The 16,888-nt window shown below is 35.2% G+C and overlaps 1 protein-coding gene across 1 annotated transcript in view; it reads right to left on the bottom strand.

The window, feature by feature from the left end:
- The window catches only part of SCUBE2 (signal peptide, CUB domain and EGF like domain containing 2), a 58,243-nt gene that overhangs the window by 21,799 nt on the left and 19,556 nt on the right, over positions 1-16,888 (bottom strand). The window contains exons 7-13 of the mRNA XM_014055210.2: positions 15,902-15,991; positions 13,959-14,075; positions 11,015-11,137; positions 8,473-8,589; positions 6,974-7,096; positions 6,353-6,463; positions 1,005-1,091 (exon numbers count right to left, since the gene is read on the bottom strand). Of these exons, the coding sequence (XP_013910685.2) occupies positions 1,005-1,091; positions 6,353-6,463; positions 6,974-7,096; positions 8,473-8,589; positions 11,015-11,137; positions 13,959-14,075; positions 15,902-15,991 (768 nt within the window). The remainder of the gene's footprint in view (positions 1-1,004; positions 1,092-6,352; positions 6,464-6,973; positions 7,097-8,472; positions 8,590-11,014; positions 11,138-13,958; positions 14,076-15,901; positions 15,992-16,888) is intronic.

Raw genomic sequence — 16,888 nt, forward strand, 5'->3', positions numbered from 1 at the left:
TTTAAATCTCTACGTATATGGGTTATGGATCTAGTTTCCAGTTTTCTTTCTTTTATTATCTTAACATTTTCCTTTGCATTTGTTTTTTACATTTTTCTTAGCTACTAAGAATTGCAAGGCAAGTAGGCAGCCGTGTAAATGGAATAAACAAACAAACAAACTATGCAAAAACTCCTCATCTCAAGAGAGAGACAAAAAATTGAAGCAAACAAACAAGCCAAGCCAAAATATATAGTACACTGAGGTTATAAGAATATTTGAAGTAACTGAAAAACTTGCAACAAACCACACTGTCTCTAAGACAAAGCCAAACAAATAAAATTATTAGTGGGTAGTATAACCAGATTATTATAATAACCCATATTGTAGTTTGTTTTGGTTTACCATGTTGTCTGAACATAAACACTGTGGTTAGTTAATCATTGATGATAGATTATGGCTGGGTTTAATCAATTTAATAATAAAATGTACAGCAGCAACTTTCACCCATTTTAATCGCAAATGATGAGTCTAAGCCATGTGTCATGCTAGCCCTTAGCAAATGTGTCATGCTAAGTATAGAAAAGCATGTTGTACACTGAAGTCAGTTGATTCAAGTCTATTGATGTGAAAACATTAAGACATGTTGAATTTTTAAAATAAAAAATTATTTAAAATTTAAAAGCTATATTTTAAAATATATGTGTTTTTTTTAAAATGCTTACAAAAGGCACACATGCAAGCGGTACCTTAAAATATTTATCCTATTTCCCTCCAAAAAGGCAGCAATGCCTTTTCTATTTTTCTGGTTGCTGCAAGATGCAAAAAGAATACATTAAAACAGATAAAAGTTATCTTAAAGAAAATTAAAATCTGCTCAAACACAAGAAAAATTAGGCAGATTAATTTACTAATTGAACAATATTTCCTTTATTGGCAAGCAGACCTACAAACAAAAACCAAACAAAAACAAACCAGCCATAAATGTGTAATATAATTTGAAATCATGCATATAAAATAATTACCTAAAGTAGTTGATTCATTTGGATTTTGTATTTTTTTCTTAGGTGATAAAGGGTTGCCACATTTTATAGTATAGGAATCTTCCAGGCCTAAGAGACAGATCATAAGGCTATACAATAAAACAGAAACATATGCTAGAGCATGGCTGAAATATACCCCTGAAATCTCATTCTGATGTAGCAACAGGAAAATTGTGACTCTTCAGCTATTGCTGAACTACATTTCTCAGCATGGTCTATATTAGCTGGCATTGTGGAGAATTATAGTTCAGCAACATATAAAGGACCACAACCATTTTATCCTTACACTAATATATAAAAAATGCTTCAAAATTACAAAAATACCTTATCGTCATGATTATCTATAGTTGTTGGATAAGAGATGGGCAGCAAATTTTATAAATAAATAAAACCTATAATTACTGACTGTGATTATTTACACAATATTGCAAACTCCATTTACTAAAGGAGATGATGGAAGTTCTGTACTGTTGCAGGTTATTCAAAATAACTCTGAAATTGAATAGAGTAAATCAAAAGTATTGTTTGTCAGATCAGACTATCAAATTAGAGAGAGGGAGAGGGAAAGATTATAAAGAAATTGCCTTCTGAGTTTTATTTAGTCTGACTTATTTCAGACAAACTATCTTATTTCACGGTCTTAAACTCTTTATTATAGTTTGTAACTTGCATGTCCTCTTTTTTCACCAGTGGTTTTTCACTTTTATCTGTTTTAACAGTCCTATCCTCTAATTTCTGAGACACAGTTTGCATTAGATAGAATCTGTATGTTTATGTAAATATTTGTTTGTTATACAAATCTATAGCTTGGCAAGCATAATAACAAGGAATGTTTTTTAATCCATGGTGCTTTTTTTCCTATAAAACAGATCTGACATTGATCATATTCATTACCTATCATGGCACTCTTTTGATGCATGGCATTATGTACTAGAATTCCCATCAAAATGGACTGCAGTTCTGAAATTATGGAATTTCAATAGAAGATGACAAATATAACTCAGGGTTGAACAGAGGAGCCCTTGGTGCTCTCAAAGAAAACACAACGCACACAATCATACCACAGATCAGAAGAACATAGAAGCAGAATCAGCTCAAAGCAGAGAATTGCCCTAAAACACCTAAAGGATCAAATCAACACTATTCTACCAGCGGACAATGACATGGTTATCATGGACTGAACACAAGAACAAAGAACTTACATCCCAGTATACACCAACCCAATATAGAAACTAGACAATCTGATCAAGAGAATTCCCAATGATCTATCCAAGAAAATTCAAATCACAAAAGAATCACACTGGTGGATGAAAAACAATGCACCTTCTATGGACACCTAAAGATACACAAGCCCAAATACCTCTTCATTAAATTGTATCATTACCAGGGTCACCAGCAAAGAATTTACAAAAAAGGTTGGAAAGCTCACAAAGGGGAGTGAATATTTTATCAACTCCCTACCACAGTGCTTCCAGAAAAGCTAAATTTCAAGACAGAGTAAAGGGGCAAGGAATGGATTTTACATCTTGATTCGAGATAAAATGATATAAAAATGGACTTAACTGCTTTATCATACAGAAAGGATTTGAGGTTCAGGAACCAGAGACTTCGCTTGGCATATTCTCTAGCAGAAACCTCAGTGAAATGATTAGAATGATTAGAGTAGAAATTATTGAAGCAATGAACTCTTTCTCTTCCCCTACACTAGTCAGAGAGAAAGCTATAAGACAATATTTCAGAATTTCGTGGCCAAAGATTTATAGAATTATCTTCAATGGAAAGTCATGTGCTATGAGGGAGGGAGGGAGGGGGGAGAGAGAGAGAGAGAGAGAGAGAGAGAGAGAGAGAGAGAGAATGAATATCATACATGGAAGAGGCTAAGTTTTTTCTTTCTTAGACTTTCAAGATTTGTCATACTCTACATTTTCTGGCTTTAAAGAAAAGTCAATCATTTTATCCTAGGTAGATAGATAGTATCCAAGAGATATCCAGGAGCAGGAGCATATAGAAAGTGGCAATAATCAGCAGCAATAAAAGAGCTAAAATTGCATATATTTGAGATTCAATCACACTTTTGCCAAACCATTTTAAGACCTTGCAACCAGAGGTCAATAACTGCACCATAAACAAAATATATTCATTTGCTATATTTTATGGTACCATACTCCACAAACTCATAAATAACAATGAACCTATTCCTGGAGATGACATTAAGATCTTGGAGACTGTGCATCTCTTCTGTGCCATTTTCAGAGCATTCTTTGTTTTCAATGCAAGTGAATTTGCAATTTGAAGTGTGGAACGGGAATGATATTTATAGGCTGAAAGATCTGTTTGAAAAAAATGACTTTATCTGAAGTTAAAACAGAGGAACCTAAAAACAAACCATGAAATTATGGTTCCATTCAATGTCACAAGATTCTTTATGTCCATTGGTCTGGAACTACAGATACATGGCAGCAGAACTACACCACACAACTGACTTAGTCAGACTGAAAATCATTGACCTCATCAACCTCTGCTCCCTATCTGCTTTCAATTTGATGTCCCATAAGAGGAGTCATGTAAGAACATTATTCAAATAAGTACAAATGCACTATTAACAACCCAGAATATCAGAAAAAGGAAAATGACCACCTATATAACATTTTCCAGCAAAATGGATGCCCACTCACCTTTATCAAAACATACCTGATCACTCAATTCATTATAGCACAACCAGCAGAAGCTTTGAAAAGGATAACACTACTGTACATTAAAAACATCTAAGAAACAACCGACAGTCTGTTATAACCATATGGCATCACTGTACCACACAATTCAACTAAAGCCCTCAAAAACATCTTAAGTAAATTAAAAGAACCAGCAGCCCAAGAAGAAAAAGCAGCAGTCATTTACGATATACATTGTAAGGACTGTAACAGCCACTATATATCACAGACAGATAAAAAGACTAACAGAGCACATACATGAATATCAACTAACAGTCAGAAGACACAATGAAAACCCCTTAATCTCACAACACATGGACAGACTCAACCATAATTTCAGTTGGAAATTTACGAACATCCTATAATTTAATATAATAATTTAATAAATCTAAAAAAACTTTAGATAATTCCTAGAAGGTTGATATACAGACAAACCAGTTATCAATAAATACATACAGTTAAATCACATTTACACACTATTCAGAAGAGACAATGAAAAAGCTAAGAAGAAAAGAAAGAGACCAGAAAAAAGTCCTCCTCGCCATTAGCAGCACCTGGATAAGCAGGGATTGCCACCAGACAAACAATCAAGCAGAAAACAATAACCAAATCAAGAAACTCCCAAGGACAAAACCATTCCCTGCATAAGTGATAAGGGTAAGCTATTATACATAATCGGGGAGCAATTCCCAGATTTGGTACCGATGATGATGTTACTTAGCCAAGTAATGAAGCATTTACAGACCAATAACCAAGTTCATAGAGCACAAAAACTCCACAAGTATTGAACCTACAGCCTAGCATATCAAGAAATACAGTAGTTTAAGGAAGTTTGCTGTAGTTCATTCCAAATTGACACAAAAATTCCATCCACATTCTTTCAACCTGAAAGAGGGGTTGAAAGCTCAGAGGATAAAGGTCTTCTAAGACAGTGTTTTTCAACCACTGTGCCGTGGCACACTAGTGTGCCGTGACATAGTGTAAGGTGTGCCGTGGGAAAAACACCCGCCTATAGTCAATATAGGCACTGAGTTAAATTTTTTTAACATTTTCTAATGGTGGTGTGCCTCGTGATTTTTTTCATGAAAAAAGTGTGCCTTTGCACAAAAAAGGTTGAAAAACACTGTTCTAAGATATCCAGGTTATCAAATGAGAGATGAGCTTTTAAAGAATAAAATTTTTCCCTGGCTCAAATTAAAATGCTAGGCAGATACCAGTAGTATCAGCCACTCTCTGTTCCAGTTCCTATTTTCTTATCTTTAATTGATAGAAACAAGAGGAAGATGCTTCCATATGTTTTTTTTCCATTGTCCTAGCTAGATTACCAGGATTCATAGAAAAAAGGCACTAGCTTGACTGACTTATATTTTTCAAAACGTTCATTTCAGTAGGCATACTGGAAATCACAGAGCTTTAAAGCCCCACAGCTCCTTGGGCAAATCTTAAAATTGTTTCATGAGAAGTCCATTATTTGACTAGTTGACAGAGGATAGTTTTCAAGGAAGGAAATTCAGATATATTTTAACCTACAACACTTCTGTGGCTAAGTAACTTGTGGATATAGTAATGAAATATATATTTTTTACAACACTTTTAAAGGCAATATTTTAAAAATGATCTGTGTTGCCATCTGATTTCTATGCCAATGGTGAACAATATGTTGCTTGTTTCTTTCTATAATACAAACTACTAGGTTATGGAAATATTATGCTTCATTCATGAGCAACCACTAAAGGACTGTTGGAAGAAAAAGCTTCAATGCACATTTGTGGAATAGAAAATGAATGTAGTTAAAATATATTTACTACATGCACTTCTCAACTTGGAACGATCTCCCCGTGGAGATTCGTACCCTCACCACCCTCCAGATCTTCCGCACAGCCCTCAAGATCTGGCTATCCCGTCAGGCCTGGGGTTAAAGACTGTAATCCGTCCCCACCCGAATGATGAATGTTGTTTCTATTTTTAATTATGTATTGTTTTTATATCTCATTGTTTGTACTCCCTTTCCCCATAAGTTGTAAGCCGCCCTGAGTCCCCTTAGGGAAAAGGGCAGCCTATAAATACACTTTTCACAATTTCACAATTTTCACAACTTCCACAATTCAACTGAATTTTTTGTTGGAAGGCATTTAGTCACCATGTAACTGGACCCCATTTTATAACCATTTCTATGAGGGTTGTAAGTCACCATTGTTAAGCAAATAACATGGTGGTTAAGCAAATCCATCTTCCCTGTGGCCTTTCCCCCCAGAAACCTATAAAAACATTGCAAACAGTGATCACATGATGGGAGGGTTGGTTAGTGTGATGGTTTGTAATGGTCACAAGTACAAATTGAGATAATAAGTAACATTTTCATTAGTCCATCATAATTTCTCATTAAGTGAGTGGGATGATGGTTTCCACTGATTATAAATATGAATGTAAGTCATAAGTAACTTTTTCAGAGACTGTCATAATTTGAAAGTGTCATTACATGAACAGTTGCAAATCTTGGGCTACCTGTTCTAAGTGAATCAAAGTTATCAAAGTTATTCTTGTTTCCCTAATTTAGGGATAATAACAATTGCAATAGCAACAACAATAACAACATCCCCCATTTTCTGCATTACTTACCAGAAGTAAAATGGACATCTGAGGGGCAGATTAAAAAGCATCTATCATTTCCAGCAGTCTTAATGCAGTGCAGAGATACTTTGGGAGAAAGGACATCAGACAAGGGCCTTTCTACAGAGCAAAACACAGATACTCACAGGACAAGAAAGCTAATGGCAGGCATGGTTGTAAAAATGCAAATATGAAGCTACATGTTACACAATCACTATCAATTTACACATATGCTATTCATAATACTGGGAATGAAGACATACACACAGTATATTATAAAAAGCTGGGGGGTGGGGGAAGGGTCATGCAGACAACTGCAAAAGCAAAAACAGTCTAGATTAAAAGCACAGGAAAGAAAGCATCAAAGACCCGAAAGTATCTCCTGTTTTTGGTTTATCAGCTAATTAGAAGCAACGTAGTGCTATAGATCTACAATAACTTTTAGGAGACCTGAATGCAATTTGGAAAAGCGTTCATTGTTTCAGTCTGCATTGTTCCAAGAAATCTGGTTGGCCACAAATAAGAGGGTAATAAAAGGAACATGTACAGACACATTGTGTATATTATGGGAATTGCACAGTCTTCAAGTGGTCCAAAGCTGCAAAAAAGGTTTGAGACACTGAATCTTACCCACACAGTCCTTTTTGTTCCAGTGTAATTTATACCCGGCATTACAGTGGCACTGATAACTACCCAGTGTATTTATGCAGATATGCTGGCAGCCTCCATTATTCATGCTACATTCATTGATATCTACAGAAGAAGAACGAGGGAGGGGGGAGAAATTGATACTGTTCTGAATCTAGTTAGCAAAGAACTGCACATGGATAACTACTGCCAGGCACACAACACATAAAGGGCTTAATATATTTTTTCTGCAGCATGGATATTTGAATACAGTTGCAAAAAACTAGAAACATGCATTTGCACGCACAGACCAGCTTTTACTGGAAGCGTCTCACAAAATGTTCAGAACAAATCACTGGTGCCCTGTTGATGATTGTTTGATGTGCCATCAAGTTGCTGTTAATTCTTAGCAACCACATAGATCTGTACAACAGAAATTTAACAAATTTGCACAAAGGACACCCTACTGATTTTAAGCAATTTTCATTAAAAACAGAGGGTAAGGTAGACTATTTCAATGAAGACAATGGGTCACAATGAAGAACCTCACTTGCCCTAAAATAAAATGTAGGAACTGCATGGTAAAGATGTCAACTTTGAGTTTCTTCCCATTTAGGTTGCTTACAGTTAAGGAAATAGGGTTAACTATAATTAAAAGACAGAAGCTATATTTGGACATAGATAAATGAAAGCATAATCAATATTAGTAACAACACAAAATATCCCTAACTACAAGAACTACTGCATGATCAACTATTTGGGGGTGGGGTGGGGCTTGTCATTCTATAGAGACATTGACCGCCAGTTGATTATCCCTCTTTCATTTAAATTTCCGGGGTACTTTGTTAAACAATCAAGATAAATTTATTTCTCTAAGAGTAGCAAAATTTTGCTACATTATGTGTAAGCTTCACCCTAAATGGTTCTTGTTGTTAGGAGATAGTTTTGTCTTGCTGCTTTTACTGATTGTACAATAATTAAAAGATCTTATACACTGAAGCAAATGCATGTGTGATGCCATTTCCTTTGTAGGTTCCTACTCTTCCTGGATGTCTGTTTCATCTAATTTCTCCACAATTTATTTTATTTTTTCTTTTAAAGCTATTTTATTTTCCTGACTTCTACATATAACAAACGTTACCCATTTTTAAAAACCATTCTGGCTTAGCATGCAGATAATTACTACATGCCATAATTAGTATTACCAAGAGTACTTCGCAAGCATGATTTGCAAAATTCAGCTCTACCCAAGTATGGAACACAACTATTTGTTCCAAAACCCACAGCTGCTTTCCAGTAAAAATAAGAATGAAAAGTTGCTTTAAGGAATAGTACAGTGTGTACAGAGTCAGGTTCCTACTTCAAACCACCCGAAAAGTAAAAAGGCAAATAATCTCAAAAATCTGCAGCAAAAAGTTTGAAATGCACAATTCCTTTTCATGTTGAGATCACAGAAATAGAATTCCAAAGAAAATGCCAGCAATATGTTTATATACACTCACCGCCACAATGTGTGAAGCCAAAAAGAATGTATCCTTCATTGCAAATGCATTCAAAAGTGCCTGGATGATTGATGCACAAATGGTCACATGTCCTTTCAAAAGAACATTCATCAATGTCTGTAATTTAAAAGGGATGCTTTATTACTTCACTTTTTATGGAAGTAGCTTTTCCAGTGTAAACTGGGCAACTAGAATAGGCAGATTTGAACACCTCCAATTTTTCCCCCTTAAGCTTGTTCTGCCTCATTAATACCTGCTAGAATTCCTCTTCAGCACTTAAGATCTAAGCCAATTGCCAAAGCAGGACTTGGTCATAGGATACTCCTGCTAGCAGAAGTTTCAATTTCTCTTTGCAACCCCTGTTCTCCCTAATATTTTTCAAAAGAATAAAACCAGTTTTGATAAAAAGGCTGCAATGGGAGGAACAAACAGTGAAAATAATTTCCATCCTTTTCCACCAGCTGAGAGTACCCATATGTGACATTCTGCTAAAGGGACACTGCTATAAAGCATTGTTCAGGATACAAGTCCTAGATCTACCTACAGTCAAAAGAGTTTTGGATTATAGAGAGCTTGCAGCTGAATAGTGATATCAGAGGCTGAAGTGTGAATTGTGGGGAAGATATGCACAAGAACTATCACTATCACTTGGATCTATATTTTGTATTTGTCTTAATTGTCACATTTGTCACTTTAGAAAAATTGAACAGAAAGGCAATAATAATTTTCAAGGTAACCTATTAATACATCTGCTGAAATTATATTCAATCCATTGCTATCAATAGAATATTGATATTATTATTATTATATACGTTATTCATTAAACATGAAACTCAGCCAACTGAACATTCAAAAATGCATTACAAATACCAGTGACTGGTGATAATGGTTGATACGGTTTACTGCCAGCGTCCTAGGTATCAACCAAGTACCTTCTTAAAATATAAGATATTCGGAGTAGCACAGTTTTTTGCAGTTCCGCTGGTGTTATTGCAAGAAGCTGTGATTTGTTGATGTATCTTGTAAAATTTTTGGACATGGTGCCAAGTGCCCCAATGACAATGGGTATCCCTGTTACATGCTTCATCCATAGCCGTGTAGTTTCGATGGCCAGGTCGCGATATTTCATGATTTTTTCTAGTTCTTTTTCTTTGACTCTTGGCATCTCCAGGAACAGCAATATCAGTAAACTGTACACTTCGGCCCTCTACAACCGTGATATCTGGTGTGTTGTGCTCAAATGATGATCCGTTTGTATTCGAAAGTCCCACAAGATCTTCACCTTCTCATTTTCGATAACTTTTTCCACTTTATGTTCCCATGACTTTCTGGATACAGGTAAATCATATTTTTTACATAATGACCAGTGGATTAATTTAGCAACTCGGCCATGTCTAGTTTGTGCAATTTTGCTGCATTCACATATTAAATGTGAAACAGTTTCAACTTTGTTACTGCACAGTCGGCAGTTTGGGTTGTCAGTAGATTTTTGTATCTTCGCTTTCATGGCATTAGTTTGTAGTGCTTGTTCTTGAGCAGCCAGTATTAAACCATCCGTTTCTTTCTTGATAGTTCCCATTTTAAGCCATGTCCATGTCAAGTTGTCATAACATCTTCCTTCAATGTTTTTCAAGTGCTGTTCCATGCAAAACTTTGGTTTTCCATCTATTTAATCTGTCATCCAGCTGTTTTTCCTTATATTCTGCCTTTGTTTCTGTTGTTTTTATGCTGTTCTCCATTTTTACAGCCTGCAGCAATTTTTCTGTTCTTTGGTTCACATAATCATTTAAACTTCATTTTTCTTCTTCTACAGTTTGATGGATTTGCAATAGCCACCTGCCCCCTATTTTTCTTGACAGGTACAACTTGCCAATGTCACTTCATGGATGTAAAGCGAGGTACATATTCAAAAGTTTGCGTGTTTTCCGGTCCAAGTTTTGTAGTTCAGCCAGAGTCCAGTTGATGATTCCAGCTGAGTAGCGTATCACTGGAACTGCCGATGTATTAATGGCTTTAATTATGTTTCCAGCATTCAGCTTTGATTTATTATTGTTATTGTTGTTATTATTATTATTCAATTATTTTAAATAAGACTATTTTCACCTAAAACTGTGAATATTCAGCACATTCTCATCCAGAAAGGAAGTATTTGTCCTATAATCTAAGAAAAATCAAATCAAGATTTCTACTGATAGCAATCAATTCTACTTTTAGAAAGTCATAATTAATTATTGTTCCAGATGCTTATTATGAAAGTGAATTATACTTGCCAAACAGATTAATCTCTGCTTATGATCATTTTATTAAATCAATTCATGCTAATTAATCATTCTGCTAATGTAAGCATAATCCATACATAGTTTAAGTTTCTCTCTCTGAAATTAATGGAAATTTAGAACACTGACAAAAAGATCTGAAATTCATTTACCAGTAGTTAGGTATACCCTATATTAGTGTTTCTCAACCTTGGCATCTTTAAGATGTGCAAACTTCAACTCCCAGAATTCCCCAGCCAGCCAGCATAATGTTTTCCCACACATACCTTGACACAATTTTTCATCAGTTAATAATTTAAAACCTTTTTTGCAGCTGCAATCAAAACTACCAATTGTGTTTCTACAAAAATGATCGCATCCACCATTACTGGTCTGGCATTCATCAATGTCTGTGAAAAAGAAAAGGGATCGTAAGTGATTTAATGAGCTTAAGTTCTTTTCCTGAAAGAAGAGCTGGAAAAGCTTCCAGAATCATAGACGGTATAGTATTACCTAAAGCCAAGAAAAACACTTCTCTGTATGAAACCTAAAGGATATCAAACATACAGTTGTCCAGAACAGGCAATCTGCTGCACATACCCTATTTGTAATAATGAACAGTTAGATTTCATTATTCTTTCAGAAAATTAGATCCCCCATACTCTATGTATCACTAATGATATTTTCTGAGAATTAAACTGAAAGGCTACAATAACTTAAATCTATACTCATATTTTGTTTCTCACAAAAAATAAATTTGTCACTGAGGGATGTGTGTCTGTATGCATGTGTCTGCAGCATTTCATTTTTAGCTAATATCTTAACAGATACATTCTTAAACACATCTCTAAGCAGTAACAGCAATAACAACTTTCAAACATAAGAAAGCATCTGACAGACAGAAGGGAGCACAAAGCATGCCTGTTATAGAGATAACCTGAGTTGCTTCTAAAACTCTTAAGTACTGTCATCTACAAGCAGGGAACATATGATGACACAAACTTCACGTTTTGCATTTTTGATGCATGTTATTGTAATGCACAGCTTATCGATTTTCTGTCATTCTGTTTTTCCATACCAATTTTTATTCATTCCTTTGTGAAATTATTCTTATTTTCTAGTACTTTTTCTTATAGGACTTGTACTTCCCTTCACAGTTAAAAGACTGTAGAGATTCTCAGTCATCCAGGTCATGGTTGTCCCAAAGGTATTTTTTGAGATGACAACTTTTAGCTATACAATTTGGGGTGAACACCCTGTGAATGGTGTGGGAATAGGAATGGATTTCCAGAGGAAAAATTGCAGACTATAGGAACCAGAAGCACCACTTAGATGACCCTGAGGACACAGATAAACCTCCAAGTGCTACAACTACCTCTAAAAGAAAGCAAATTACCAGCTGTCTGCAAGGAATATAAATCCTTCCATTCTCCACTGTCCTGTCAGAGCTGAAGCTTCTTGGATGAAAAGTGAAATGTCTTCAAAAGAAAAAACAAGAAAGTCCAGTTGCCTCCTGAAAAAAGCACCTTTGGGTGTCCCTTCACAGTTGTTCTTTTATTCCAGCTTCTTTCATCTGTTTCCTTTTCTCCCTATTTCTATTTTTCTTAAGATCCATTCTTGACAATATGAAAAATTTCCTGTACCACTTCCAAAACTTCACATCACTTTTGTATTCTTCATTTACAGATAATTTTCACTTAATAATGGTAGTTGAAAATGGCAACTCTGTCACCCAGCAATGTGATCATAAAGTGTGACATAACATAATTATGCTGACATGATAGTTCCAGCAATCCCAGAGGTTGTCATTAGGCAAATTCAGTGTTGTGTAGCATTCTGTGATCATATGATTGCCATCTCTGATCTCCTGCTGGCTTCACCATTGACTTTGCGTCTCAGAAACTTACAGTGAAGTTTGCAAATGATGATCATGTGAATGCAGAGTGCTGTAAGTGCAAGCCGGTTGCCGAACACCTGTATCACAATCATATGACCGTAGGGACACTGCCACAGCAGCAGCTATGAAGAAGTCACCCTCAGTGCCATTGTAACTTTGAATGGTTGTTCAATGAAGACTACCTGTCTTTTAAGCTTTCATCATAAACAGATGAATCAATCATTCTTTCAAATTCTTTTTCCATTTGTATATTACTATTTTATTATTGTTTGTTAAGGAATGCTTACTACAGATTATTTTGTTGACTGTTAACGAACTTTGAGTTGTATACTTGCTCTGTAAATTTAACTCACATTACAGCTTATGAAGAAACTGAGAATTCTGTTCCAATTAGTATTACGTTACCATGCATTCAATCTTAGAGAAACAGAATGAACTTCCTCCCAAAGGCCAGAAAACTAAATAAGGCAGGAACAATAGCTGTTGATCTTCAGTATCTGTCTGTCTATGTGTAATATATATGTGTATGTGTGTGTGTGTGTGTGTGTGTGTGTATGTGTATATGTATATGTTTATGTATTTGTGTTTTATTTGTGCTGATAAATAAATAAAGGGAGACTAGTATAGATCTATTTCAAGCTATTTAGCTCTCATCTTACTGGAATTCGAACCTGTGCTGTATTGCATCTTAGGCAAACGTCTTAGCCATTATGCCACAGGTCTCCTCCTTATCAGCTGAATGTATTTATGTATTTGTAGCTATATATAGATGGATGGACGGATGGACAGACAGATATAAAACAGTCAGAATATTGTGTAGTTTCAGGACAAAATATAATCTTTGCAGATTTAGAGTCACTTTGTTTCTCACAAGAAGGTAATGTTGCTATTTAAGCACTTCTTTTGCAAACATTGCAACATGAACAGAAGTCCTGTGTTTCTGCCTACATAATCAAATGACTATTAGTTTTTTTCCTTTTTGTAGTATTAAAAGTAGTTATCAATAGGTATTTTGTTAGAGGATGTTACATGCAGGAATAATGTAATTTAGTCTGCTGTAAACAGAGGTCCTCTGCCTCTAAGCTCTGGAGTTGTATTAGCACTGTACAATCTACAGGTCAGGTCATAACCTTGAACTGAATACAAAGAACAAATTGAACTTTTCAGATACATATTTCAGCATAGGAACAATCAAAGCAATTCCTTGTACACTGCTTTCCTAGTTCAGATTTTCTTTCTTTTTTTACTGCCTTAGCAATATTGCACTTTTCTGGGATCTTGGAGAATCCTCTCTAGATGTTTAGCTTGCACACTGCAAGAAATACTGAACTTACCTTTACATGTCTTCCCATCAAGCTGAAGAGTAAAGCCAATAGGACAACTGCAGTGGACGCCTGTTGAAGTGTCCTTACAGGTACGATCACAGCCACCATTATTTACTGCACAAGTTTCTAAGGAAAAGGAACACAATTTGGCATTTGCAGAAAAAAAATACTAGAACACAATTGGAAATGAGATATTTTTATTTATCCAACAGAATGAATTCTAATCAAATTCTAATGTTAAACAAACACATCCAGCACTTTTTTCAGAAAGGTTTGAGCCATGGATGTCTTGGTGATCTCTAAACCAAGTTCAAAGAGCACCAAGAATTCCAGAGACATTATGTGACAGATAACTTCAGTTTTAAACATTAAAAAAAATCAAGATAGGTTAACTATAAGGAGAATTACCCACAGATGAGTATTCAGTTTGGCTTCCATGGGAATCTGAGAAAATCTGTACTGGATCAGGCCAAAGTTTCTATCCTACAAACTGGATTTAATTAACGGTTCCCATGTGTATTTCCTAATGACTGATATTCAATGGTTAGTACTTAGAAGCATATTACCTTTAATAACATTATACCAGTGGTGGGTTGCTACCAGTTCGGCTGAACTGCCAATAGTAGCTTGGCGGCTTGGGTCAATGGAACCGGCAGCGACTCAGGCCTGCCACGCTCCCATATTGGTTGTCCCAGTGGCGTCATAGGCACATCCATCTTGGTTTTAGCTTCTGCGCATGCGCAGAGCAATTTAAATTGTATTGTGCATGGAGATGCCATGCACATTAAACGTGCACGCGTTCCTGGGCAAACCAACAGTAGTCTCTGCTGGAACCCACCCCTGCATTATACCTACCAAAATGATACATAGTACTCTAGTTTCATCACATGGGCTTATAAAGACATTTAAAAGCAGCATAGTAAGCTCACAATTTCCTGACTTCTGTTTATCAAATTTTGAATGCTACAGACATCTGGTTGCTGTTTTAGATATGTATACAATTCCACTGATGTACCACTAGGATCCTTTTATTATATATAACATCCTATTCATCAATATTCAGGTCTAATGAACATCCTTTTCTTCTAAGTTTGTTAAATGAAACATTTATTGTAGGTAATGTTCAGTTCTTCCTTCAATGATTTCTAGAATTCAACCTTCCCACAATAGCTACAATCCCAGGCTGTTGTTTTTATCTAGGTATCCATATATTTTCTACATATCAATTTGTTTGTTGGGGCACATCCTGCTCATTGTCATATCATTTCATCTGCAGCAAGTATACTTGATTATTCCTCATTGTATGTCAATATCCCACCTAATCTTAGAAAACTAGGTGGGACAATAGCTATATACTGAGAAACAATCAAGTAATTTTGACTGACTAATTTTCTCCTGCAATATCCTCCATAGTTTGCTGCTTTTTTAAATCATATTTTATTAAATTTCTACAAATAATAAAACATTTAAAAATATTTGTAATGTATCAAAGAAAATAAGAAATTACTTTTTATTTTCATTCTCTCTCTTTTCCATTTATTCTTTGCCTCTCCTTATTTTTCATTCCCATTTTTTCTTTTCTTAATATCATTCTTTGAGAAATTTAATGAAGTATAACTAAAAAAGTTTTTTCCAGAAATATGAATTAGCTCTATATGTTTCTACATATTTGAAACAGAAACTGCAACTGTAATTAACAAATAGCACTGTATCACTATGAAAAGTTTTTCTGAATATATTACATGCCAACTGGCAAAAACAGAATTTGAGAAGCTCTGCAGTCGCAGGAACAATTAGTGTCTAACTGTATTGAACTGAAAGCATGTAGAAATTGCATTAATTTCATTAGGTAGAATAAGAATTTTCTTAGTAGTGGTTGTTATTCGTGCTATTCATACAGCAAAGCTTGGAAATCTCTTACAAATAATTATCAGACCTGAACATCTCTTTACCCATAAGAAGTCGCCGCTTCACTCGTTTGTCTGCATCAGCTCCTGCCGTAACATTGTTTTCAGAGATTTCTGTGGTTGCTTCTACTCTTTCTTAGTACGGAAAAGAAAAGAAATATCAAATGATTAGGCAAGGAATAAAAACGAATACATTTTGGTTAAGAAAATAATTATCTACCTGGTAACTTTGAAGGGATTTTCATCACTGTCATATGACAGACTTTATCTTTGCTTGAAGTATAAACCCCTATTTACCTGGTTTTAACCTGGCATGTTGTTTTAACCCAACCTTTGTTATTTGTCATGCTATACAGCTTAGCCTATGGTGTAAGCCCCATGGATTATGATATCAGTAAACCATATTAAGTAATCCTGTGTGGCCCAACTCAAGCATCTCTATTTGATACACACTATGTAAAAGAAAAGAAATTATTATCCAAAATGAAGGATAGTAGAAAGTAAGTTTTTTTTCTGGCTCAATTTTATCTGGTAAATGTGTTTTTAACTCAAAAAACCTTCTTAGGAGATAATGAATTTCCCTTTGCTTATAAACTGTATTTTCTTACAGCAATCTGGCCATATTGGGCTCCCCCCACTGCCATAAAAAATGGTGTTCTTTCCTGCCAAAGTTTTCAGATTACTCTTTTGCAACTATTTTTAGAATCCCCTTCGTGCTCTTATTACACTGATGATCTCCTTTGTCATACAGGTATTATAGTCAATAAGCATCAAGTTTAATTTACATAAAGTACCTGATACAATGTATGATTACTTGTAAAATTTATCAACAGTAGGCTGGACAATCATCTCTTAGGGATGCCACAGTGGATTCCTGCACTGGGCAGGTGATTGGACTGGGTGATCGCTAGGATCATTTCCAATTTTTAAATTTTGAGTCTATGGTGTAATGCCAAATAGAGGATTTCTTGATATGTTGATATTTTAATCAATTTAAATATTTAATCTTTAAGGCGCCCTGGTGGCCCAGTA

The sequence above is a fragment of the Thamnophis sirtalis genome, unplaced genomic scaffold, assembly GCF_051295495.1.
Source record: "Thamnophis sirtalis isolate CommonGarterSnake01/CBP01778 unplaced genomic scaffold, rThaSir2_p1.2 scaffold_1, whole genome shotgun sequence".
Classification (NCBI taxonomy): domain Eukaryota; kingdom Metazoa; phylum Chordata; class Lepidosauria; order Squamata; family Natricidae; genus Thamnophis; species Thamnophis sirtalis.